At 43.1% G+C, this 27773-nt stretch overlaps 1 protein-coding gene across 6 annotated transcripts in view; it reads left to right on the forward strand.

Annotated features, from left to right (window-relative positions):
* The window catches only part of SGCD (sarcoglycan delta), a 555521-nt gene that overhangs the window by 435763 nt on the left and 91985 nt on the right, over window positions 1-27773 (forward strand). For all 6 annotated transcript variants that reach the window (XM_075068197.1, XM_075068194.1, XM_075068199.1 and 3 more), the window contains one exon: window positions 25007-25094. In XM_075068197.1, the coding sequence (XP_074924298.1) occupies window positions 25007-25094 (88 nt within the window). The remainder of the gene's footprint in view (window positions 1-25006; window positions 25095-27773) is intronic.

Below are 27773 nucleotides of genomic sequence, written 5' to 3' on the forward strand. Positions count from 1 at the left end.
CATGGAAGGGACACTTTTGCTTGCCATGAAAAAGATGGAAGGGTGCCACCATCGTGAATTCACAGCTCCCAAGTATCCTGCTTTCCATCTGCCACAAGATCCCTCCCCCGGGCTCCCCCACGATAGCCACAACCATGTGCAGACTCCTCTACCCTCTGTCCCCAGAACTTCTCCTCCAAGACCAGAAGGAGCTTCAGGAACGGAAGGGATGGCTTGGGCAGCTGGTAGTTAGTACTTGGTTGTCCTGGGTCAGTCCCCACTCTGCACAGCTGCCTCACAGTGGACCTTCGGGCAAGTCACTTGCCTCCCTCAGAATATCAGTCCCATCTCTGAAATGGATCAACAGCACTTACTAACCTCACAGGCTCGTGTTGTGAGGATAAATCTGAAGAGCCTTATCGAGCACTCAGATTACAGGCGATGGATGCCATATAGGCTACCCATTAGATGTCTTGGGGGACCTAGGTATAGAAGGAAGGCAGCCTTGCTAAATTCATTGCAATTTCCTTTCCCCTGGATGGCAGGCAACTCCAAAGGAGCCGGCAGACCACCCGAGGGGTTTTGGTGAAGCCAGGAGCATGCCAGTAGTGGTAGAACCCAGGGCGGCTCCAAGCATTCACCACGCAAGCGCCTTATATGCAATCGCCCCACACATATGCATAGCAACTTTGAAGCACGCGCTGGGACCGTATAGAACAGATGGAACCTACCACCCGTTACTATTTTTACACTAGCGAAAGTACCCCTTTGCGTTTAAGCAACACAACTGCCGCTTACTCTATGGACTATCTCTTAGACATGCCCACAGCACGTGCCTGCGGCGGCAAGCCACGGGGGGTGCTTTGCAGTTGCCACAAGTGCAGGCAGATTGCCTTCGTTGCATGCCTATGGAGGCGTCCGCTGGTCCCCGGCTTCGGCGGGACCTGTCGCAGGTGTGCCGCCGAATCCACGGGACTGTTGGAACATCCGCAGCAAGCGACGAAGGGCAACCTGCCTGCCTGCCTTGTGCAGGAGCAAAATCCTAGAAGCCGCCCCTGGATAGAACCCCTTCTCTAGGCTCCCTTTACCACACCCCCTTTCCAAACGTTGGTTCTTTGTATGTCCAGAACTTTTGGCTGCTGTAATAAACACGCATAATTTATTATCAACAATAGAGATAATTGACGGAGACCCACAAGTTGTGACAAGAGACCACAAGTGTGTGACAACATCCATAACCGGGACTTGTGTTGGAAACAATTCAACAACACGTAGAGAGGAAGAAAGGAACTTAAACCCAAGGCCGCAGGGCTTGATTAGGGCTAAACGCTGCCAAGGTTGGATACAGAGAACGCGAAAAGACAGGAGAAGCAAAAGCAACAGAACAGATTCAGAGGGCAAACAAGCCTGTTTGAATTACAAAGGCTGCCGGCACTTAATATGTCAGGGAGATTTTAACCCTGTTCATTTGGGAGGGAAATAAGATGCAGAAAAGAGAACAATCAAATAGAGTATAAGAGAGGAGCTGAATAATAAAGAAGAATCCAGCAACAAGAGATTCTTCCCACAGATTTCAAAAGAGGCCTCTCTCCAGAGACACCCAGTGCTAGCCATCAAAAGCAATCTTTCCCTTTGTATATCGTTAAACTGTTGCCTAAATACTATTGCAACCTTTAAATCACTCTGTGGAAACCTTCCTCAGAACGTTTGTTGTTATACTGTCCCATCACAGGTGTGACTGAGCATTTATTTCACAACATTGACTTTTTTAAAATTGCTTTAACATGACAGATAAATCATTTTTTCAAAGTCTTCAGTTCTGTAGAGTAAAGCTGTGAGAGTGCAATGGCCTGTCCATTTCAAGGATCCCAGAAAGCTGTGCTTGCTTGCTTGCTTTTTCTTTCTTTTCTTAGGACCTAAGCTTTGTACTGTGCCTTGCTTCTTTTACTCCCTGGTGAGAATAGAGCACCCCACTGGATACCCTGTTGTAATGACGTGGGTGTTCATGCATATATTTAATAAGTGTCAGCGGTTAGATCTTCAGTTCGTACCTCGGCTGAAGACGGGCACTAAAGAAACAGAGACCCCTTGTATTTACAAAAGGAGAAACTGGTAGCAACTGATCCAGAAGGGGAAAAGTGTCCCTCTGCTTGAATCGCCACATCTCTCTTTTCAGCACTTGGCTTTTGCCTTTGCAAGTCTCCTACCAAATGCTAACAGGCTGAACTCTTTTTAGTTGATGAGATGCTGACAAGATCACGCCTGAGGTGGTATGCCTGAACGATTGAGATTGTTTTTTGTAAAGAGGAGCCTTGTAAAAACATCTATACCTAAGGAGAGAATAAAATAAAAATTAACGGGCAATCAAATGATTGGGGAATAAGATAGTGGCAATTTCGTCTGATGGGAACAGATAATCCCCCGCCTGGCGGACTCCAGTTCTTTTTCTGTTTTCCTTCCTTGGATTTTGCTCTACTCAGGGTCTGTTGACCGTTTTGATTGGGGCTTGTGAATAATATTTCAAGTTTGGGAGGTTTGGGTGTTTTAGAAGCATAGTGCTTATAATGTCAGGGCTTAGAACTGCAAAATAATTAGCTTCTTTTATAGTGAAAGTCTCTCTCTTGTAAAAGCTCAAGTGAACCACATTGTGGGTGGCCAAATATTACCTTCAAAAAAAATGTTGCTTTAAAAATACCAAGACATCCTGTCTGACTCCAAAAGGCCTAAGCAGGGATCAGCATCTGCACATAGAACTGAGAAGCACTGCGTGTCCAGGCCAATGTTTTTGTAGTAGGCCAGTTTTAGAGGCGCTGTCGTCATACTGTAACATAAAAGCAAGAAAAGTAAAAGTCTTACTACTTTAGTTTTAATCTAGTTGGCTTGTTTGAGCTGTTTGGTTGTTGATGTGTCCTGCAATTGAAAACCGGGTGTTATTTCAATCCTCTGGCAGTTGAAGATGAAATGACCTCCAGTCTTCATCAAACTTTGCTAGCTTGTACAACATGGCATTTCAATCAGCCTTTGAGCTGTCTCTTATATCGCTCCTCCAGGAGTTGCTGCAAGTGGTATGAAGTGTTCAACAGCACAGAAATGGCATAGATTCTACTCTTATGAGATTCATAGACTCTAGGACTGAAAGGCGGACCTCGAGAGGTCATCGAGTCAGTCCCCTGCCCTCATTGGCAGGGACCATAATACTGTTCTAGACCATCCCTGATAGACTTTTATCTAACTTACTCATTAAACATCTCCACGAGATGGAGATTCCACACCTCCCTATGGCAACTTATTCCAGTGTCCAACCACCCTGACATGTTAATGATACTTTTTCCTACTGTCCAACTAAAGCTCCTGCTGCAGTTTAAGCCATTGCTTCTTGTTCTATCATTAGAGGCTAAGGGGGAACACGTTTTCTCCCTCCTCCTGATGACACCCTTTAGATACCTGAAAACTGCTATCATGTCCCCTCTCAGTCTTCTCTTTCCAAACTAAAATAACCCAATTCTTTCAGCCTTCCTTCGTAGGTCATGTTCTCAAGACCTTTAATCATTCTTGTTGCTCTTCTCTGGACCCTCTCCAATTTCTCCACATCTTTCTTGAAATGCAGTGCCCAGAACTGGACACAATACTCCAGTTGAGGCCTAACCAGCACAGAGTAGAGCAGAAGAATGACTTCTCATGTCTTGTTTACAACACACTTGTTAATTTTGGGGGATTGTTTGCGATCTCTTCTCAAGACCACTGAGCGCAGAGCTTGCGGGGATTTATTTTGATATCTTGGTGTCCTGAGATATTGATACATTGCGCTCCTGGTGTAGATGTATTCAGAATGCAGCTCCTGTGATCAGTCTGTCAGACTCTCAGTCGTAACTTTGTGTTAGAGCCAGCCGGAATCTAACCTTCAGGTATTTTAGGCTGATGGTTACTCTGCGAGTCAGGTTTGGACAGAGAATCTGTCTTAATGTTTTCCAGCTGTACCTTCTCGGCGGTCAAAATTCAATCCTCAGCTCATCAGAAGATTTCATAATCATTTCTTCCTGGCTTACAAAAATTATTGTTAAACAGGCTCCCATTAGTTTGGTCCATTTCATTTATCATCTTTGCAGGGCATCCTTTGCTGCTACACTGAAGTAAACGCCAATGAGACACCATATGCTGCAAGGGCACTTATATTGTCAGTGCTGTTTCATTTCATGTTTACTTTCATTTAAAGCAAGGATATTGCATCTACTCTTCTAATTCAGTAGGGTACTGATCTTGTTCCATGCTGCAGACCTAAGATGCTTAACTCTCTTTTGCCCACATGCTCCCACTTGCTGAGTGTTAACTGACCATCGCTACATGTTTCCTTAAGAACTAGCTGTTTTTATAACTGACTGGCCTGGAAGTCAGTACTCACTTGAGAAAGCACCAGGCTCTTTTCCCTTTACAGATTTCCCCTTAGTTATGCAGCATTCTGTAGACATAGGAGGATGAAACAGAGGAGGCTGGTGAGGATGTGCAACACTCCCCTTCCTCCCCCCAAAAAACCCCTCCCAAATCCCACCATCCTCTCTCTGTGATCCCTTCCCAGGCCTGATCTCCTTAGCTAGTGATGCACCCCCTGCTCCCAAATCACCTACCCATCATCTCACTCTCAGCCTTGGCAGCTTGCACTTTCCTCCTCTGCTGTGCATGGCCAGGAACACCTGCAGCTTTTCTTCTAAGCCAGATGCATGCTCCCTCTCACCCCCCCTCCCCCCAAAAACCAAACAAACAAAAAACAAACAAAAAAAAACCCGGACCACTCCAACCCCAATGCCTTGTTGGCCTGTTGGTGAACATTTTGTGTTCACTCCTCGGCCATGCAATCTCAGGAACATCCTGCTTCCGTTTCCTTTCCTTCCCCACAGCAGCTCAGATATCTGTGAGAAGACTGAGAGTATGTTGAATGGCAGTAGCTACATGCAACTTCTAATCTCCCCAGAGTTCCCTCTGTGCTACTTAACTGCTTGTTTCTCTGCACGTGCATCGTACTATTTGCTCTCAGAATATTTCTGCAGGTAACTTTGGGATTTCTGGGTCAGAATGCCCAGCACGGTTTCACCACTGTACCCTGGATAAATCCACTGGTTAAAGTGCTGCAGCCAGTTGTTGAGGCTACAGGACCCTTTCCGCGCTCTCAGAGTGCATCCCCTCTAGTGTTAGGGGTAGGGTTTTGCAAGTCTGCCACTCTTAGACGGGGTCCAAGGCTACCATCCTCTGTATATTAATTGTTGTTATCCTGCAGGTCTGACTGAGTTTGGACCTGCATTTCTTCCTTTCCGGAACTGTGACCAGGTGGTAAATAGAATGACAAAACGGCCTTCTTAAACCAAAGTAGTGTTTGTCGTAACCATAGCCACAAAGCATTTAAAGAAAAATGGTTTTAAAGCAGTAATCAACATGCATAGTTATCTTATATAAGGCTCTTGAGAGATGGTTCCTTTTAACATTCTCCCCTACCTCCCGAATTAATTTGTTCTCCTGTGTTTGTAGGTCTTTTCCTCTCCTCGTCAAAAACATTTTTGTAAGTTGTCTGGAGAGGAGGCAACATCATCAAAGCTGCTAGTTTTGGTATTGTTCCTTAATTCTTAAATGTTTGCCAAGAGGTGACGTGTCTTGACCCATTCTTTTCCTTTCTGCCTGCTTTCCCACATAGCCCGCTATTGAGTTAACCCAAAACATGAATACAATAAACATCTCAATAACCAGTATTTATAATACAGGTCAACATACAGTATTTATAAATTATTACCACGCAGCACCACATCTGTTAGATCAGCATATACCAGTTACAGATGCTCAGCGCCACTAATAAAAGCTAGAAGTTGAGTGAAGACCAGAGATTTAGGTCATTGGGTGAGCTCCTGGCAGGGACGTGATGGAAAAGGGAAGTACTTTGAGCCCTTCAAACCTGTTTTCCAGTTAGAGGCCCATACTCAGCTCGTTGTCTGCTGAATCTGATGGCGGGGATGTGAAGGAGTATGATAGGAATTACCATCGGGTTTACTGTCAATGGACGTTCAGAAGCAATAGAGCTTTAACATTATGGAAGCCACAGGTATAGGTGAGAATTCCAGTAGATAATCATAAAAGGGAAGATGGCCATACTTACCTCTGTGTCTCCCTGCTTTCCAGGCTTAATATAGTTACTTGTGCAATGTAATTCCTTTCTTTGCAGTGCTTCTTCCTATTGATTCTACTTGTGGATTTAAACCATTTGGGTATTGGAACAAGACTGCAGGCTGGGTCTGCATCTTAGTCTTTTTTGGGGTTGATTATGCACACAATAGTTCCATCCTAGAGACATTAAAGGTTTATAGATATCATCCCTGCAAAGCTAGTGCGTATATTTGATGTAAGCATGCAGGTTGGATCATATACATTCAAAATGTAAATAATAATGTTTTTCCTTTGGCAACACGCATTTAATTTGGATCTCTCCCCTAGGAAGCAGGTTGAATGCTGATCGTCTTCAGCACGCTTCATAAATGCTGTACATCTGCAACTGTTGAGGATGATACAATCTCATAGCAACACCATCTGCTTTTTTGCAGAAAACTTTGCGTAGTTGAAAAATGTGAGGTGTTAGTCATAATTAGGCAAGTTGCATGCTGTGATCAGTGATTGATTTGTTTTCTGTTACCGGCTAAGCCACATATGTCTGTGTGTCCATAAGTATTGTATGCATAGCAGCATATTGATGCAGATGAATCAGACATTCATGAATTCCCTTGCTGAATCTAACCATATGGAAATGTTTTCTGTTCTTATTAGTAGCAGTAGTAGTTATATTTCAGTGGCATTCAAGAGGGATTGGATGGGGATAGTCTTGTTATGCGTGTGAATAGTACCTAGTGCAGTGGGATACTGATCCCTCTCTGGGGCCTCAAGATGCTATCATCATGCAAACAATAACTAATACTAATCATCATGATAGTGAAGCGTTACTAATTCCGTGTAGTCTTAATAGTGTCTTTAAATATATTTGAGAGAGAGAGCTGGGTATGTTTTATTAATAGCTTTAGAGATGTTTAAGGGAAATAACTGTGCCTAAAGACCATAAAATGAAAACAAATGAACACAAGTCTGCACACGTACCTTGAGTAAAAGTTCTAAGCATTGTAGAAGCTATAGAAATAGCTATTTGGAATATTTGAAAAGCTTAGCGCGCGCTCTCTCTCTCCCCTTCTGATGCACATTGATAGTGCCTTCGTTACATTGGGAGATCTGTCACCATTAGATTCAGAATGTAGCTAGCGTTGCCTCAGGCAGTGGATAGGTTATATCTGAGTAGTACAAATCCCTGGTCCTCATAGTGTAAGCCTCATATACATAGTGAGATAAAACCATGTCCTAGAGTAGCCATTGCAGTTAGTTATTCCTAAGGGAGAATTCAATTTAATCAGTGTGTTTAGGGAATTCTTGGTTGGTTTCTGCTACACGGTGATGGTTGCCTAAAAGTGTTACCATGCTCTGGAGAATGTGGAAGCACTACCCTTCTGAAGTGGGTTTTAGCCCACGAAAGCTTATGCCCAAATACATTTGTTAGTCTCTAAGGTGCCACAAGTACTCCTCGTTCTCTTTGGGTTTGTTTTGTTCAATTTGTGTCAAAAAAAAGAAAAAATCCTCAGTGATTCAGTCATGGGTTTAATTAGTTGTCAGTGTATATTTGAATTGTTTCCTTGTAATGTCCCCAGGTGAGTTCTGAATGATGTACGTGTTTGAAATATATTCGAAATGACTTGGTCATTCTACAAATCACATCACGGCCTGACTCAGTTTCAGAGGTGCTGCTGTCTCCAGAGCATGTATTGTCTGTGAGTGGCTTGCTTGTGGAACCCTGGCTTCAAGCATGCTTAAGTGCCTACTTCTTTGGATTCCTGTGCAGGAAACCCACCAGTGCTGCAATTTAGTTTTTACCAATAAAGGAAATTTTGTGAACTGTGCAGCAGTCTTCAAAGGTTAAAAATGCAGATCCCCAACAACGCGGTTACTGAACTTAAAGTACAAAATGAGCAGTTACATTGTATTTTTATTTATATTTCTATCCATTGTAGCTTGTCAGCTGTGGTTTTCTTCAAATTACAGACTAATTAAGTTAAGAATTTGGCAAAGAAATTGAGCCAGATGTAACAGGGCTTTTTAGTTTTGTTTTTAACATCAGCAGACAAAATATAATTAATTTTTAGCAAATCTCAGCTACAAAGCAGCTGATCAGGCATCTTGAAGAAGAAGCAGACTCCTTCTCTAAGCACTGTGTTCAAGATTTAGTAATATTATAGCCACTGTTGTAAACAGGGAATCCCCAAAGCTGCAGAAATAAATCTTTTCTACGGACACAAAGCCCCTCTGGTTGTCAGCCAAAAGCATGGCCCACTCATTTAGATTTCACATCACAAACCTGCCTTCTTTGAGTTTTAAAAAAAAGTCATTGATTATAATTGCTTTAATGTATCTTTTATTTCTGTCATTATTAAAAAAAACCCTCAAGAAATGTAATTAAAAAAAGAGCTGATTTTTAGTAGGTATAAAATTTCAATATCTGTAGTATCTAGGAAGCAATAATACATGTCAAATGTCATTACCTAACTCAGCTTTAACTAATTCCTGGAATCGTGTGTGTGTCTCTCTCTCGCTGTTAGAACTTACAAGTGAAAGATTTAATACAAATATTTCTGAGAATAGAAATTCCATTTCCTTGTACGTGTGTCATTCTGACTAAAAGGAACGTATCATTTTTGCGTAGGAGGTATTGCATTCATTTCCTCAGTCATTAGTACAACTGATCAAAAGTTTGGGTGGCTCTGCAAGTATCAGCTGAGTTGTAGATGTGCCGATGTAGACCTCCAGCCGCTATCTGTGGTATTTCTATATGCAGATACCGCTGTGCTTCCCTGCCTTTTTATTCTGTTCAGTGTCTCTGGACCAGTTAACCCAGGTTGCTCTTTCTTCCTGTTTAGAGGGATGAGATTATCCCGTCTACCCAGACATCCAGTCAGCATAGTACGGGCACAATGCCAGACATGTGCCAATGATGGCCTTAATTATACTTCATAGTCATCATCCACATCCTGCTCCCTGGGCGCAAGGTGAGCACGCTTGCTGTGTTATGCACTCTCCTCCCCAGTCGCCCAGACCTGCTGGCCAGTGCAGAGTGGGGGCTGGGCCAAGGGCCCATTTTGGCAGGGCCGTCCTTAGGATTTATGGTGCCCTAGGTGAGATTATTAAACTGGTGCCCCTGTGCCTGATCTGCTCTTAGCAACACAAATATAAGCATACAGTATTGGAAAAAACTATGCCACATTCACGTATTAAAACCTGTTTAACTTATAAAAGCACACTGTAATGCTGATGGACTAGCACTAAAGAAGCAGTGCTATAGAAAAATTCTGAATGTACAGAATGATGCAAATAATATATTTTTTTAATTTATCAAAATTATTGGAATTTATATGAAGAGGTATTGAAACAAAGATTTTTTTAATTAAAGCAATTCTTTCTGGCTTTTTTGGCTGCAAAATCATAATGTCATCGTATGACAAAGACAAAGTCGTGTCTTGTTCGATTGCAAGAATAGCAAGACCAGTTAGGCATTCATGACCATTGTAGAGAGATTTTAATGAGCTTTATTTTGAGAAACTCCGTTCCCTGATGCTACTGTTACAGGAATTGTCAGTAGAATACGAGTGGCAATGTACACATTAGGAATATATGTCAACAAGTTTGCTGATGAATAAACTGTACAATGTCCATCACCGATTTTGCATGTGGCAACATTGATGACAGTGTACCTCAATTCTCGTACATTCAAGTCCATTTAAACAAATTATCACCGTGCTTCAGGAGGCTCTCTAGGTTCTTGACTTTGTCATTAGTTGCTCTTGTTTTCCTATTTCGTTGATATTTATTATGCATAACAAAAATCCAAACTGTTCATGGTGTACTTGCAAGGTATAAACCTTTCATCAACAGCAGATACACTTTATCCATCACAACATTAAAAAATCAACCTCAGATTCTTTTCTGGATCGTCTATGGGCTCATCTGCTCTTCATATCCATTTGTCGTTTTTCCTTGAAACTCGTGTCACATTCGACATGGAAATTTTGGTTCTATTATTATCTGAGGTCCTGGCCACCGGTTCCTGCTCAGGCCACTGCCAGCTGAGTAAATGAAACCCCAAACGGCAGCGGGCTAAGCGGGGCTTGTGGCTGGAACCCTAGACAAGGATCCCAGGCCCTGCTCCAGCCCGCTGCTGGTCTGGGTTCTGACCACCAACTCCTGCGAGCCAGGATCCCGACTGCCAACCCCCTCAGCTCGCTACCAGCCTGGGATCTGCTCACCCAGGCTGACAGGAGCATAGTGGGGCCGGCGGCTGGGCTCCTGACTGCAAGGGCCGCAGCCGGAACCCCGGAGTAGCAGTAGGCTGAGTGCTGCTGGCACCCAGACTGCAGCAGACTGACCACTCACCACACCGGACCCTGCTCAGCGCCACCAGCCCACTCAGCCGCTGCCAGCTGAGTGAATGGAAACCCATGCTGACAGCAGGTTGAGGTCAGCTGGCCTGCTCAGCCTCTGCCCAGCCTGGGATTGCCTTGGGGTCCCCAGGCCAACAGCAGGTGCTGAGTGGGGCGAAGGGGGGAGGGGGATGGCTGTATCCACAGCTGGTAATAGTGGGCAGCAGCCGAACCCAGAGCAGTGATGGCTGAGCCGTCAGCCTGCCGCGGCAGCCATCAAAAAATCAGCTCACCTGCCACCTTTGAATACGTGTGCCGTAGGTTGCCGACCACTGACTTTTACACAGTATAGGAGACGAGGCATAATTACAGTTGATGGAGGGCTCTTATCAGAGTACGGTGCCTATAGGAGAAAGTCCAGCAACAATTTTTGTTTTCTTATCCTGATGAAAACTGCCCACTCCCTGCCTCAAACCAAACTTCACTAATATGTCAACAACTTAATTCTGTTTATTTGAGCTAAAGATATTGATTTTTAAAAAAAAAAAAATATTGAAATTGATTTCAAGAATTGTTAGCAAGAATTTTTGGCAAACAAAGGTGTTAAAAGAAACATCAAATGGCACACAGTATGCTTTCATGCTTGGCTTATCCCCCAACCTGCTGGTCCACACTGCAGTAAGGAGGAGATAAGGGGAATCTGCAGACCCCAAAATCCACTGCTTGGGTGCAGAGTGTGCAACAGCAAGCAACCCTCAAGTCAATCACATCGCAATAGGGCACCAGAGCCACCAGCCTTACGGATCAGGTGAGTTAAGCACAGCATCTGATCCAGGGACGGGGACACCCATGGAGCCACAGCAAGCTCATCCTGCCCTGATGCAGCTTACCCCCCGAGGAGGATTCGCTGGCAGCTGCCAGCCCGGGGGAGAGCCGCATTCCCCAGTTAGGGGCCAGATCCAGATGTCCTGATTTTATAGGGCCAGTCCCAAATATTTAGGGGCATTTGATCCTATATGGCCACCATTCCAGCCCACACTAGATAAGACACCGAAATGTGAAAAATCAGGAAGGAGGGAGCGGCGGGTGTAAAAGGGCCATATAAGAAAAAGACCCCAAAGATTGGACTGTCCCTATAAATATGGGATAATCGATCACCTGTAACCCCAAACCCCTATCCTGATTTTCACACATCTGCTAACCCCAGCCCAACCCTGATGTGACATTCCAACAGGCTTGCCTGCGAGGGAAGTGAGTACTTCAGCTTTCATTCCTCAGCAGGCAGCACCTGCCTCCTCCCCCTCCCACCCCCCTAACCCCCAGCTACCAACGACTCACCCAACCCAGCCCTGAGAGGGAGGAGGAGAGAGAGAGGGATCATCCATGGAGGAGGAAGGCAGAAAGGTGGGGTGCCCATGGGGCAGGAGGGGAGAAGAATGGATGTTATGGGGGACAAACAAAGGATACGGTTCAGAGCCACAGAGCCTACGCCTCACCTCCACACTCACTGGGGGAAGAGTCACACTCACAGTGAGGCTCTTCCCCCCTAACCCCCCCACCTCCAGAACGCAGGCAGCAAATCCCTTCCCTCAGACTGTGCAGCATTCTGCTCTCTCTAGGACCCAGCAGCCCTGCTCTTACATGCTCCACTGCTTCCCGTCTGTCTGGGCTGCCTGCAGAGTGGTGCCCCCAGCAGAGTGAGGCCTTACACATCTGCCTATTCTGCCTATGCCTAAGGACAGCCCTGCATTTTGGGATAGCTAGCACTCATCCTGGTGCTGTTCTCACACAAGGGCAGCGGTTGTGACAGTTCCCTGCTTGAAGGGATTTGGGGTCAGGGAGACTCTTTGCCCCCATTCCCTTCCTTGCACAGCTACTCAAGGGTCGGGCATGGCCTAGCCCAAATGTTGCAATTATAGAAATCATAGAATATCAGGCTGGAGGGGACCTCAGGAGGTATCTAGTCCAAGAGCAGGACCAATCCCCGGACAGATTTTTGCCCCAGATCCCTAAGAGGCCCCCTCAAGGATTGAACTCACAACCCTGGGTTTAGCAGGCCAGTATTCAAACCACTAAGCTTTCCCTCCTCCCCACCAGTTGCTGTTGATTTAAGAACTCAGGAGAAGATACCCATAAAATCAATGAAATACATTAAACTAACCCCCCTTAGTCATGGGCTGCCAACAGCCACACTGGCACAGGTTATGAAATTAGTCAGAAGGGTCAAAAACTGGTAGCTGGCCCCTATGTGTTAGTAGCACGCTCTTGTTCTCTCAGCCCAAAGAGCTCACTGCTTCCATTTAATTCTCTCCTCTGGAGCTAACAGCCTGTTGCAGCCACTTAGCTCGAGACCGGATGGTGATGACACCCCTGGCCCCTTTCCTCTATTTCGGTCTTGCTGTGGGTGATAGAAGTGAAATGTCCTCATTAGTATGCTTAGATTCTGCCTTCTTCAGTCCATATATAATACACAGCTACAATTGCACGCCATTCCCCCCACCCCCAATTTAAAAAGTATTTGCTAAATCTGTTGTCTCTGGATATGGTTGCTTTTCCCTTTCCTTCCTGTATGTTCATTGCAGAAAAGTATGGGTTTGTTTCAGTGAACTCTTTTTACACTGTATGTGGTTGGCATCTTTGTACTGTCTTAGAGTGTGTCAAGGTTTTTTCCCCCACTTTGAACTTTAGAGTACAAATGTGGGGGACCTGCATGGACCCTTCTAAGCTTAATTCCTAGCTTAGATCTGGTACACTGCCACCAGCCAGAAGTCTGTGTCTGGAACACTTTCTGTTCCCCCAAAACCTTCCTTGGGGAACCCAAGACCCAAACTCCTTGGGTCTTAAAACAAGGAGAAATTAACCATCCCCCTCCTTTTCCCCCCAGACTTTCCCCTCCCTGGGTTGTCTTGAGAGGCTTCACAACGATCCAAACTCCTTGGATCTTAAAACAAGGAGGAATTAACCATCCCACCTCCTTTCCCCCCACCAATCCCTGGTGAGTTCAAACTCAATCCCTTGGATTTTAAAACAAGGAAAAATCAATCAGGTTCTTAAAAAGAAAGCTTTTAATTAAAGAAAGAAAAGGTAAAAAAATCAGGATTGGAAATGCTTTACAGGGTACTCAGTTCTTATAGACTAGAGGAGCCTGAGATTCAAAGTTACAGCAAACAGAGGTAAAAATCCTTCCAGCAAAAAGACACATTTACAAGTTAAGAAAACAAACATAAGACTAATCTGCCTTGCCTGGCTATTACTTTTAGTTTGAAACATGAAAGACTGATTTAGAAAGATTGGGAAAGCCTGGGTGTGCATCTCGTCCCTCTCAGTCCCAAGAGCAAACAACGAACCAAACAAAAAGCACACACACAGACTTCCCTCCACCAAGATTTGAAAGTATCTTGTCCCCTTATTGGTCCTCTGGTCACGTGTCAGCCAGGTTTACTGAGCTTCTTAACCCTTTACAGGTAAAAGAGACATTAACCCTGAACCATCTGTTTATGACAAGGTGGATCCTATATTTTTCTGCAAGCTATTGTAAACATATTTCCCAGATCCATGAGGCTTTTTGTTCTATGAAAATGTTATGTTGAAGCTTCTCTGAAAAACTCCACTTTAAAATCTGCAGTGCATTCATAAAAAGACACTTACATTGAGATTTTTCAAAGGAACTTAAGAGAGTTAGGTACCTAACTCCTAGACACTATTGAAATCCTAGCCTTCAAAAATAGTTCTTGTTTCTGCGTTATCTTTCAGTATCTGATGGCAATACCGTGTAGGAGTAAGACAGTAACAGAGAAGTGAGTTAAAGGCAGCTGAAATATTAGGTAGTTGTAATATTTTTCCAGAGAAAAATCATCTCATTCTTTTTACTAACATTTAAATCATCATAATAAAATATTTGTCATCTCCAGTCCTTTCAGGGCGGTCGATTCCGTTGCTGTCGGGTGAGGTACACAGAATGCATCATCTTCATTGTGGAGAAGATGTTGGCCTCTCTTTTAACCATGATAAAGTGAGCCTGGTTACCACAGTGGTAGGGACATTGGTACGAATCAGCATCGTCATCTCAACAATGCAAAAAATATATACACAACGACCTAGTCTCACCTTCGATTAGCAACATACACACAGCCATAATGATTTCACTGCGGAATATTGAATTATAATTCAGATTTCCAAAAGCTGGAAACATACAGCTGTTTAGACCAAGCAATAAGGAAGGAGCTGAGAAAGATTTGTCCTAAACCTGAAGATTGCAATTAAATGCTTTCGGGATTAACACTACTGTACTCCAGGAAAATTAAATTGCCATTCTGCTCTGAAAAGTGACTGTAAAAATGGCATCCGGTGGTTGCATGTTTAGGGCCTTTCCATAACTTTCAGAGCAAATATGTTCAGTTTATCAGTAATTTTTTTTTTTATTTTCCATCTGCCAACCCTGCACACTCTCCTTAGGATATGACAGTCAAGCTGTGTTCTTTCTGGATCTAGCACCGGCAACAGTAATAAAGACCATACTAGCCAAATGCTCCTGGTGTAATCTCTTTGGGGTTTCACAGATATAACTAGAGGCAGAATCTGGCTCTGCATTTGAAACCAAGGGTCAACAACTACATGGATATACTAGGATAATGATGATTTCTACTGTAATAGTGTCCGAAGGTTCCAATCAAGGTTGAGGTACCATGTTTCTAGTTGCTGCTCAAACATATGGGAAGCCCCAAAGACTGATGTGGCAAACCATCCTTGTGTATGTAAGAGAAAATTGTGCTTCTCTAATCTACTAGGATTCCTTAAGCAAGTCAGCAAGGTATGAATAAAGGAGAACTGACTGACATAATGTATTTGGTCTTTCACAAAGCCTTTGACCAGCAAGAAGCTATCAAGGAAACTAAGTAGTTGTGGATTGAAAAGTAAAGTGCTGCCATGGACCAGAAAACTGGCTATAGAAGTAACAGGTAGTATATAATTTGTTTTTGTCACTAAAATAAAGTAAGCAGCTATAAACAAATGAATTGGTTCTATTTTCTAATACAATGTTACTTTTATATAATAGTTTTTCTGACCATGACTCTACTTTAAAAACGTATCTTCCTGTAAAAATTACTGTATCTTTCGTGTATACACTTTTCTTGTCTGGGGAAGAGGGAATTGTGTTTTTTAAAAACATTGAAATACCTGATGTTGGGGGGGGGGGCAGAAAAGAAAAGAATGAAGCTATCATGCTGCATGTTGAGTCAGCTCATAATAGGTACTTCACATAGAAAAGGCTCATAATTACTTAGATGTAACAATGGCAATTGCAGCTCAAAATGTATAGCAGCTCCACACTGATCCCAGTTACATGGTATAGATTGTGTTTCACTTCTGAAAAAGATTTGTTTATGGTAGGAAAAGGATAGAGAATACATTTTATTACCTCTATGCTAAACCTATTGCTTCCTTCCTAAAAGCAACCATCTTCAGACATAAATATGGCATGTACTGGGGCACTGTATAGCATTTGTTTTAATCTGCCGGCATTATCAATTCAGGTCACAGATCATGTTCATTCTTCTTTGAAAAGTTTACATTGTCATGTTGGAAATTTTGCTAAGAAAACGCATTTAGTTACATGAACATCATGTTCAACTGTTTGAAGGACAAAGTCAAGAACAGAAGAGGCTCAGTGATTAAGTAACAAAATATGTGTTCAAGTAACATTAAGGGATGTATTGTCAGTGTAACGTCTGCAGATTTAGCTACATGATTAATTTGTTCACCAAAGGTATTATGGGCAAATTCCCACCCGTGCTGTTTGGCATCATGGCAGGAGGGAGGTGAGAAATTGACCACAATCAGGTTCCAAAGCCAGCCTTCCACTATAGGTCAGAATGGCTATGGGGGAGGGGAATCCAAAAAGAAGTAGCGAGCACTCTTCTGCTAACATACGCTGTGCGCCATAGTGCACCCACCAGTGGACTTGGTTGCACTCAGAGCAGTGAACAGAGATGATGTTTTTGTGAGATTTCACTGGAAAAGGTTCCCCTTCTTGTTGCAAGTGAAAGTGTTTCTAAAAATGCTGCTTTTGCCCTCCATTTAGAGGCAGTGGTTATTTGCCTCTTCAGAATAGGCAGAAGTGTGAACTATCACCCTCACTCAGAATGGCATTAATACTCGTCACATTTTGCATGGAACTGGAACAGTGGCCATCTAAGTCATTGTTCTTTTGCGTGCCCAGGCAAGGCAAGAAGTTGGTAGATAGAGAGACAGCAGCATATACCGTACATGTGAGTATGGCATATATTACTTACCCTGTGTTTCTTCCACCCAGTACTGACTCAGTGGATGCTCACACGTCATTGGTCCAACCATTGGTTCATAGGAACGTTATAAGCTGTGATGTGCTGCCAAAATTACAACATATGGCTCCTTCAAAAACTTTCTGCCTCAGTCAGTGGTGTGCGCAATATTTCCTAAGTAAAATGCTCTTCTCCTGTAAAGTGCTATGAGATGTCTGGATTAAAAGCTGTATATAAGAGTGAGGTGGTATCACCATTCTCTCTTGCATGCTCACCCAGCAGTGCTGCATTCTGCCCTGCCATGACTACCACCAAAAAATCCATCAATTCCACACTCTCCACACATCCAAAACCATCAGTCTTTCCACTCCCTGCAACCTTAGCTAGATACCTCTTTATCCATCATGTTCCTGCTCCCCGTCATAGAATAGAAGCATAGAATATTAGGGTTGGAAGAGACCTCAGGAGGTCATCTAGTCCAACCCCCTGCTCAAAGCAGGACCAATCCCCAACTATATCATTCCAGCCAGGGCTTTGTCAAGCTGGGCCTTAAAAACCTCTAAGGATGGAGATTCCACCACCTCCCTAGGTAACCTATTCCAGTGCTTCACCACCCTCCTAGTGCAATAGTGTTTCCTAATATCCAACCTAGACCTCCCTCACTGCAACTTGAGACCATTACTGCTTGTTCTGTCATCCGCCACCACTGAGAACAGCCTAGCTCCATCATCTTTGGAACCCCGCTTCAGGTAGTTGAAGGCAGTTATCAAATCCCCCCTCATTCTTCTCTTCTGCAGACTAAGCCCCGTTCCCTCAGCCTCTCCTCATGAGTCATGTGCTCCAACCCCCTAATAATTTATGTTGCCCTCCACGGGATTCTCTCCAATTTGTCCACATCTCTTCTGTAGTGGGGGGACCAAAACTGGACACAGTACTCCAGATGTGGCCTCACCAATGCCAAATAGAGGGGAATAATCACATCCCTTGATCTGCTGGCAGCGCTCCTACTAATGCAGCCCAATATGCCATTGGCCTTGGCAACAAGGGCACACTGCTTACTCTCATCCAGCTTCTCGTTCACTGTAATCCCCAGGTCCTTTTCTGCAGAACTGTCTGTCAACTGTTCCTCACAGCAGTAGCAATGGGGACAGGTAGGTCACCCTGTGGGGGTGGTTGGGTCATATGGACCGCTCTGGTGATGGTCTGGGTGGTCTGTATGTGAATGGATCCCTCTCCCCTTTGGATCTAGAGCAGGACCAGTCTTCCTGACTTCTAGAGCTCTCCTCTTGCAGGTTGGGGAGTGGATCGCTCCAGGCAGGTGGGAGGCTATTGAAATGAGCTTTTCCCATCCAGTAATCCTGATACGGTTTTTCATAGCAGGTCATTTCCTTTCTCTACTTCAGCAAGAGGTATGGTAGTGACACAGGCACTGCTTACAGGCTGCCAGCTGCCACTATGGTTCATGGCTTTGTGTTGGACTTTTCTCATGAGTTCTGCAAGACTGGAGGTAACAACAGCTATCTCTCCTCTTCATGTTGACTTGTTCCAGAACTTCGTGTTCAGATTCGTGGGTGTCACTGGATCCAGTTTAAACTACAGACGCTCCCGGGCTTACGCAAACCCGATTTATGGAAATCTGCACTTATGGGAAAAGTTCTGTAAGCCTTTTTTGTGTAATTGTTGGAGATAAGTTCCCGACTTATGCAAAATTCAACTTATGCAAGGCAGTGAGCCTCTGTACTCCTTTTTGACCTTCCTGACTGTGAAAATGTTGGTGTTGATATATTACTTTTAAATTACCTCTTAAAATAAAATAATAAGATTCCCTGCTTATTTTTATAATCCCCCAAAACTAATTCAAGGAAATCTCTGTAAAATATCTAATTCCCTTAAAGAGAGCATAGGTTTGGATTGCATGGGCTGTGCATCAAGGCTGTCAGTCAAGGTGGTGTAATCTTTGATCAAGGAGCTTTTAGCGTCTGGTCTGAAGTGAGTCAGCGAAAGGCACCTGGCAAAGTGTTATGATTCATTTTGCCATGTATTGAGCCTTCTGAACAATCAGTCGATACCTTTTGCAAAATCTCATATATTCTAGTGGATAGCTCACTGATTAGTTAGGAAACAAACTATATTGTATTGGCATATTTGCTGCACCTTTCAAATACTATATCCTGTAGCATATGTTCCCATAGTTTAATAAATTGAGTATCTGTGGCATATACTAATACATGAACATTTGCATTAGTGCTACGCCATTGGGGGGTGGTAATGCAGAGCAGGACTATTCTGAGATGGAGTTTTTATGTTTGCCAGAGAAAAGGATTAGAGCTGGGGATTTCAAAGGGTTTAAGGAATTAGGTACCTAGTTCCCATTAAAATGGGTAGGTGGGTAGCCTGCTTCCGTAGTTTGCTTTGAAAATCCCATCCGAGACTTGCCCCCTGAAATGGAACTGGAGCATCCTGTCATGGAACCTTCATTAAACGTTTTACAAGGAGAATACTTGAAATATGTCGGGAGCAGACATGAAAACCTGTGTAGGGGAAGCGGTGCCATCCTGCTCTCAGAGAGGTTTGCGCAAGCCCGTGCCTTCAATTCTCCAGCTGTCTGATTGAATTAATCACGTAAAAGAAACAAAAATGTAAAATAGTGCTGCTGGGGAGATGAATGCTGATTTAATGGGCAAAGAAAGTTAAATCAAAGGCTATTGTTCAGTCCAGTGAGTGCTACGGGATAATTAGGATACGAAAGATTTTCAGCTTTTGGCAACATATTCACAATAACCCAAGTGAACTGGCAGTAGATGGAAGGAGACAAAAGTTAGAGTGCCCAGGTCTTGGCATACAGATAGGACTGATGTTGGCCAATGGACTGAATGTCAAGGCATAGTGTTGTTCTGGGGCCTGGGTGATAACTTTCATTACATGTTTGATTGTGTGTAGGAAGAACAAATGGGGGAATGGTGGAGATTTCATAATCTCTCAGACATTATGCAGGAAGCTAAAGTGGAAAGCCAGAGACTGAAATCGTGTAGATCATAATGTTACGAGAATGGCAACACCAGGTGTATTTTACCTTTAATTTGACTGCTCCGAAAAAACTAGATGAAGCATCTTGGAGATTCAGAGAGACCTTTTTTCCCCACTGTTTTTTCCCAACACATGAAAGAGATGTGGAGCCCATTGAAGTCAATGAGAACCTTTCCATTTACTTCAGTTTTCTTTGGATCAGGCCCTCGTCTCTTTATCAGTATTCACCTGGGAAGAACAGAACTGGGCTATGACATGAAATACACATTTCCAGAGCTGCTTCATACTGTATTTTAGAGATTCAGTGTGTCTCAAACTTACGTTGTTATGACTATAGTCAGACCTGGCCCCTGTACTCTAAATTTACATTCAATAGGTTACAAAACCATGTATGAAAGCATTATTCTAGTGTGGACTGAAGTTCTGAAGCCCAAACTATGTATAATTATTTTTACTGAGTTGATGATACTGTATCGATCTATGTTTCCTGGTGCTCTAATGCATCGGAGGAATTAATGTTGGACTATGTTAACAAGAAATAGTAATAAAAATGTAAGAATTTTTCCCTAATCCCATTTCCTGATTAGTTACTTGTTTTAAGAATGGGAAAAAAGTAAGTCACTAACATTTGATTTTACTTTGGTTAATGAAGGAGCTGAGGGATCCTACCTGAATTTCTGAAAGGGGACAAGAAGTTTTTAAAGGGCCTTGTGTGAGAGATGATTGAGTTATTGTGTGTGTAAGTAAAAGACACAGGATGCAACGTGTGCACAATTTCCAGCAGCAGGGAATATTTTTCTAGCCTTTTATTCATTTCCAAATGGACAGAGTGTTATGGAAATGTGAGCGGGCATTACATTAAGTGCTTGAAATATTCCTTCCCTGTAGACTAATAAAGGCATGCTTTTTCCATCAAGCAAATTTAGTTTTCTGAAAGCCACATGAAGAGAGATCTGAGTCAGTGAACTACACAGCTGCAGTGGGATCAACATTTGTATTCTCTAATGTACTCTGGTGAGGGGGGGCATAACCTCTTAGCTTATCTAGTTGTGTTCTCTACAGCATCTTATTAGGCAAATCAGTAACGGAGTTTGAAACCAAGCCTATCATGTAGTTCTTCTGTCTATTTTCCTACCTTAATGGAGACTGAAAGGCATGCTAACCTTTTCAAAATGCTTAGTCTATTTGCATCCCTCCAGTAACAACAGTCAAGTGGGATAGGTCAAAAATGTGACCTGCCTTGTTTATAATGTGGTTATAATGGTTAAGATGTCATCGATGGGTATAATTTCGTATGGATTCTAGACATCTATTTTTTTAAAAACTCCAACCTTCAATCAGTGTGAAATTTAAATTTGCAATAGTAATAAACGTGATTTCAGGAGCTGTTTGGGTCAGGTCCCTGCTGAGGTCACTGAGGATGCTAATGCATAAACAAGGAAATAATAAAGTGGTGCTGAGTTTATTTCTGTTCCATTAAAAACACAGGAGAAAGAATCACTATTTCTTTCTAAGCCCTTGGTAATGGAACATAAATAATTCAGGGTAAAATGGGAAAAAATAATAAAAAGGAATTGGCAGTGCTCTTTTACTCTTTTCCTTTCTCAGGGAGTTTAGCTGAAGATGCTCCGTTGTTAAAACTTTCAGACGTTCCCTGGTTTTCATTCAGTTGCTCTCTTTTGTATCGGGTCCATGTTTCAGACCTGCTGTCTTAGAAATAAAATATAATACTTGGTACTTACATACTTTGCACGTTTCATCTAAGGATCTGTAAGCACATCTCAAAGGTGGATGAGAATGATTTGTCCTCATCTGACAGATGAGTGAAATGAGACACAGTGAACTTAAATGCTTTGTCCAAGGTCAGACAGTAAAGACTGAAATCAGCTCAAGTCTCCAGATTATTATTATACTTCATTTATTTTCTGTAATTCTTCTTACCATGTTTGCTCATTTACAAAGTTATGGGCCAATCCAGGAGTCCTTTACTCTGGGAAAACAATTTAATTGGGAGTTATGCCTGAGGAAGAACTTCAGGATCTGGCCCTTTGAGTTTTATTAAGGGCTTATTCCTTTACAAGCCTTCTTCTTTCTACGTGAGACAGAAGGGAAGCTACCATACTGAATTTGTGACATCACATTTACTTCTGTAGCTTTGTACATCATTTATATAGAATTATGACCACTACTAGGTCAAGCAAAATGAGACTCTGGGTTAGAACAAAGTGAATAATTCACAATTCATTCAACAAAGGTAACCTCTTTTATTGCGTGTGGAATATCCATTAATCAAATCAGAATTCCTTCCAGTTCATGCATTTTTCAAGTTTATTTCATTAATACTTTTGCATTTTTTTATTCTGTAGCTGAATTGGGAATTTTCAAAATTTAACCTGGGTGTCTTCATTAGGATCAGTCAGATAAATCACATGGTATTCTTTTCTTTTCTGTTTGTGCATTGCTTGAGTACATAGGTACAAGGAGCACCAGTACTTATGTCTGTAAAGTTAATTTTGGGGTTCTATGCATATTTGTTCACATGAGTTTGGCATTGGCTTTCTGCAGACATTGTTATTGGGAAAACTGGACCACTCCAGTGTTCACAAAAAGTGCACATTAACACCCCAGTCCTGCACTGAGCTCCATAGGTAGATCCCTGCACCCAGACAAAGACCCGTTCTCCACACAAGCATTGCCTGCAGCAGGTGCTTTTTGCAGAATGGGAATGGAAAGCGATGCAAAGACGGCCAAAGTGTCTTCCTTAATGCTTATGGAAATATTTATTGCATTGCCAATTCTGTGCTAGCCTGGGTGGTGAAGGAGAAGGCTGTTATGCAGCACAGATGCATGCAATAAGAGGGAAAGAAATACAGATCGTGTCTTGCAAAATAAATTACTTTTCATGTAACGATGTGCTTTTTTTATCTAAGTTTCTGCCAGTCTGAAAGTTGCTCTGACACATCTGTTAAGCTCCTGGACAAAACCCTTAGTGGTTCTGATCCACAAAATAATCCTGCACAGAGATGAGCTGCACATCTTTTGTACATTATCACTTATCTCACCCATGCCCAGTCATACACAACTCTGTTCATGTCACCTCCTGAATCCTTTCATGAACTTCCCAGTTTTCCACTGCACCAAATAAAAGGGGGAGCAGCGTGGCCTACTGCATAGATGCTGGATAGATAGTAAGGATTTCTGGATTCTACACCCAACTCTGCCCCAGCGCCACAGTTTTTTTAATCTGATCATGGCCAAAGAGAGCCCTTCTTCCTCCTGAGCTTGGCGCATTGGGCCAGAACTCAGCTGGTGTGTGTTGGTGTAGCTTTGATGACACCAGCTGGGGATCTATGCGCTTGAATTCATGCAGAGTGGCTGTTCCCAGATATGACATTGATAACAGGTTTGCAGTCTGTTCCACGTGGACATTAGAAGTCCCATGGCAATATTTTTAAGGAATGGGGCTGGCCCGAGTGCCCTCATCTCCCATTGCCGTGCAGAGTGCTGGATTCCAATAATGCAGGGGGCTGCAGCCTGCCACTCAAGATGTGACTCCATTTCAGTGGTTGATTAAGTGATCCCTGTGGGTGGGATTTCCATGAGCTGTTTGACATTGATTTTACTCTCTTCTTGTCAAAGTCAGTGCTAAAAGTCCCACTGACTTCAGTGGGAACAGAGCCAGAGCGCTGTTGAAAGTTCCATCCCGTATGTTCATTGTAGCATGATTTGGGAGCCTTATGGATTAAAGGTGCTATCTAAATGTCAGGTATGCTACAGACTGCAAGGTCGGGGGACAAGTAAATATATGGTGATGGGCAGGGTCCCTGTTCTGCTCCCATTAAAGTCAAGGAAGCCTTTGAAACACTCTTCAGTGGGAAAAGATTTGGGGATCTAAGGAAGTACATTAGATAAAAGGAATCACAGAACTGTTGTTACTGTTATTGCTCTTGTGCAAATTTTAACTGTTAGTGTGGTGTAGGCAGTTGATGAATTTCCCCCGTACACTCTTCTGGAAATAGTACCCCTGCACAGTTACCTAGGTTAGACACTCTGCAGTGAATACTGATTGCGCATCTGGAGAGATCATTTCCACCATGTGCATTAAGTTCAGATATGGTCGCCCTGTTGGTGCCTTTGGTACCAGCAACCACTGAGAAATCAAGACTGTGTGATTTGTGGCTGCTGTTAGTGAGAAGCTGCTGGAGAACTCTGGCTAGTGTGCGCCCTGCATGTGCTTTTAGACAGATGGAGCCAGCTGATTTCCACTGGCTTCCTTCTGTGGGTGGGGTACCGGGCCAATGCCGGGGAGCCATAGGGTTCCCACATTGTAGTGGCAACTCTTATTTATTTATTTATTTATTTATTTATCCCCCTGATGAATTGAAAATGGAATATTTAAGAATAGCCAAAAGCCTGTGAGATAAAGCAGTAGGGTCAAATCCAGCTGTGTAACTCCATTGAAATCAATGCGTTGAATCTGGCTCAGGGTGCTCAGCACTGCAGAATGTATTTAAATGCTTCGTAATGGTATGCATGGCTCGCTTCATAAGTGGATTGAGAACAAAAGCTGTTTTAAAATGTTATCAAAAATCTCTCTCATTCAGGTTCCCCCCTACGCACTCACACAACACACATACCCCGCTCACAAAAAGACACCTCATTTAATCTGGAGTTTTATGCTGATGTTATAGCTTTGCTTACCAAATATGCTGCAGTAACTAAGGAGAGGACCAACCCAAACCCCAGATCCAAACACCCTAAAACGGTGGGAAGTTCAAATCAGACTCACCTTGCACAAATATTTTTAAACAGGTTGATCAGATTACACCAGTAATAAACATGACAGTTCCTAAATCACGATTAGACATCAGTGCACTATCCAGGGTAAAGAGGGAAGTGGGATTAATCATTTAGGCCTGTGCAAAGTGCATGCACTGTGGGTGTGAAATGCTGTCAGATCAGAATTCTCCTGTCCCCGGACACTGGTGGGGATATGCAACACCCACTGCGTGGTCACTGCGTTGGTGCATGTTCTGATGCAGGGTGCAATCCGAACACAAACTAACAGACACGAGTATCTTACCTGCACTTCAAACAGGCTTTTAATTTTATGACCATTTTTCAAAGATCAGGAGAAACTAGAATCACCATGGCCGAGTGCACACATCCTACAGGCCTTCTCGAGTGTCCTTCTTTAAGCTCCCTTCTTATTTACTTTCTCTTGTGCTCTTATTATAGGGCAATCCATTGTACTTCCAATCTGCCAGAAATGTTACAGTGAACATTCTCAATGAGAAGACAAAAGTCCTTACTCGTCTTGTAACAGGTAAGGAAGAGAAAACACCCGAGGAAAGAATTAAGAAGATGTAAAGGACTCTGTGCTGTGGGATAATTTACTATCATTAAACAGTAGAGAGGTGGGTAGCTAAGGCTTCTAGTAAAGTACAAGTTAAAAGTTAGCTCTGCTTTGTAGAAACAAAAATTAAGAAGGTTAGAGCTGTGCTGGAGAAGAAGCTGGCTGCACATATCTAATAAGGAAGCAGAAAATCGTTGTCATTTGAAAGTCAATCAAGAGACAAAAGGTTAGTTGTATGACTTCAGGGTCAGGAAGAAAATATTCACCCTGACATTTCACACAGGATTGTCCCAAGATACTTTCAACTTGCCTAAGACTTCTAGAACTCTGTTGGTTAGCAGCAGCTGCGCACAGATGCTCTGCAATTGAGTGCTTTCCAAACCCAAAGCTGCTAAAGAACCCTTATTCTCATGAGCATTAGCACTTCATGTTTGATGGGGAAACCAGTGTTTCAGAAACCCACAGCACGGGTGTGTCTTTGAGAGCATGAGTGATTTGTGTTGAGAAAGTGGCATGTAAAATGCTTAATATACAAATAGAGCAGTCTACGGCCAGGGAGAAGTATTGCTGTGTGGCAGAGCCAGTAATCCATAGACACATTGTTTCTACATGAGTTTGGATTGTCTGGCTGACTTATGTAACACCTGACCTCCAGTCACAGTGCTAAATAATTAACCAGGTTCAGTAACCAATGCTTTAAGGCGTATGTGAAAATTGCCTTGAGGAGGGAAATAAATTCAATCCTGAGCTCCCAGATTCTGCCCTTCAAAAGGAACTTGTTTACTTTGTTGGTCATTTGCCATTTATTTCCCATGGAATCTTTGTTTCACTCTTTCGATAGAGCTTGGAAGTGTCTAGAGGGCTGTTAGTAGAAGTTACAGCAGCTCTGTAACATGCACACGTGCACACAGCATGCCAACACTGAAATGAGACCCAACACAGCAAACTGGCTAGTAGAGATGCGTGCTCTAGTGAAGGCATTGGAGGCTGAGTTTTGGAAAAGATCATAAACTTACTGCTGCCTGCCTCTTTGGCTTGGAATGTCAGATGCGTATTCACCACGGGGATCAGTGCAACATAAATACCCAAATACTTTTATTTTGATATATAATGGCTGCAATCAACACCCATCACGTGCTCTGGGAATCTTTGCATACACTTAAAAGTCATGGTAAATTATATGATACCACATAATATAACTGAACCTAAATGTAACTACTCTAAAAATCTCCTGCTCCATAGGTTAGAAACCAAATCCTGGTGACAGCAGTAATCGTAATCCAATATAGTAGCACCCTGTGTGTCCATCATCCCACATCCCCCTTACATGCCTCAGAAGAAGGCTGGGATCACACAGCATGTCTCAAATACAAATTCTTTAATGAGGAGTGGGAAAGAGAATTCCACAATTGCGAGGCCTTCATAGAAAACACCCTGCTAGCTGCTCCCATCTCTTTAAATTGAGGGATTTCCAGTTTAAGCAACTCTGCTGATCTCAGCTGAGGTGGAGTGGCATGCAGAGTGAGGCTGTCTTCTCAGGGAACCGGTTTCCACATAGGGCTTTACCAGTTAAAACCAACATTGGGAACTCCACAGAGAGAACTCCCAGGCTGCCAGCTCATGGAAAGCTGATGATGTGAGATCTCAGTGTGACACTCTGATTAGCAAGCAGGGGTGCTACATTCTGCACCGGTGTCAGTTTCCAAGTGATCTTAAGATGTAGTTCCATATTGAGCGCACTGCAGTTGTGGGTAGGTAGAGAGAGAAATTTGAGCCTAAAAGCTGCCAAAAATTGAGATTTTTTTCAAAATACTTTGCAGGATCCTTTAGCGTTCCCACGGAACTAAACAGTTTCTACCTTCTGTGCCTACCGTTGTGCAAACAATCAAGAGTTTGTGCGCTCAGGCAGCATTGGTGTGCATAAATGCTAGTGCACACAACTGCATGGGCAAGGAGTTGTAAGCCCACATTTAAAAACCTTGGCCCTTCAAGAGTCATTTCTTTTCTCTTCTGAGAAGTGAGACCATTCAGGGAGAAAGCGAGAGAAACATTTGGGTCTGATCATCTGCCATGAGCAGTGCCAAATCCACGAGGTTTTGTTGTGCGTGGCATGGGATAGGTAGGAGAGGAATGTGAAGTGGTGATTTTTACAAGTCGAGTCCAGATCAGGTAGCAGAAGGGTCAGCTCTTTGCACTGCTGAGCCACAGACCGGCAGGGAATGTTTGTCAGGCTTTGGAACGAAAAGCATTACCAGAGACTTTTCAGCATTAGATGCAGAGCGTATCAAGAAACAACAGTAGGATTAAGATAAGAGCTAAATAGTGGGGAAGCATTATGCATATAAAACTTTCTGAAATGTTAAAGGTGACTGCCCTTCATTTTGTCTTGTACACACTTGAAAGCCAGTCACCTGAGGCCTCATCCTGAAGGATGCTCATTTGAAAATGCTCATCACTTCTCAGGAGCAGACTCTTAGTTCTGTACCTCATCTGCCCCTGTTGATTTCAGTGTAACAGGCCATTAGTTTGCAGTTCAGAATGAAGCAGTTGTTCCTGATTTTTATATTCCTTTTGGATTGGAGCATGTCAGATACCAGCATCAGTTTATTCAGGGTAAATTTGATTTACATGGAAGTGAGAGCCAAGCAA

Source organism: Chelonoidis abingdonii, chromosome 7 (assembly GCF_003597395.2).
Source record: "Chelonoidis abingdonii isolate Lonesome George chromosome 7, CheloAbing_2.0, whole genome shotgun sequence".
Lineage (NCBI taxonomy): Eukaryota > Metazoa > Chordata > Testudines > Testudinidae > Chelonoidis > Chelonoidis abingdonii.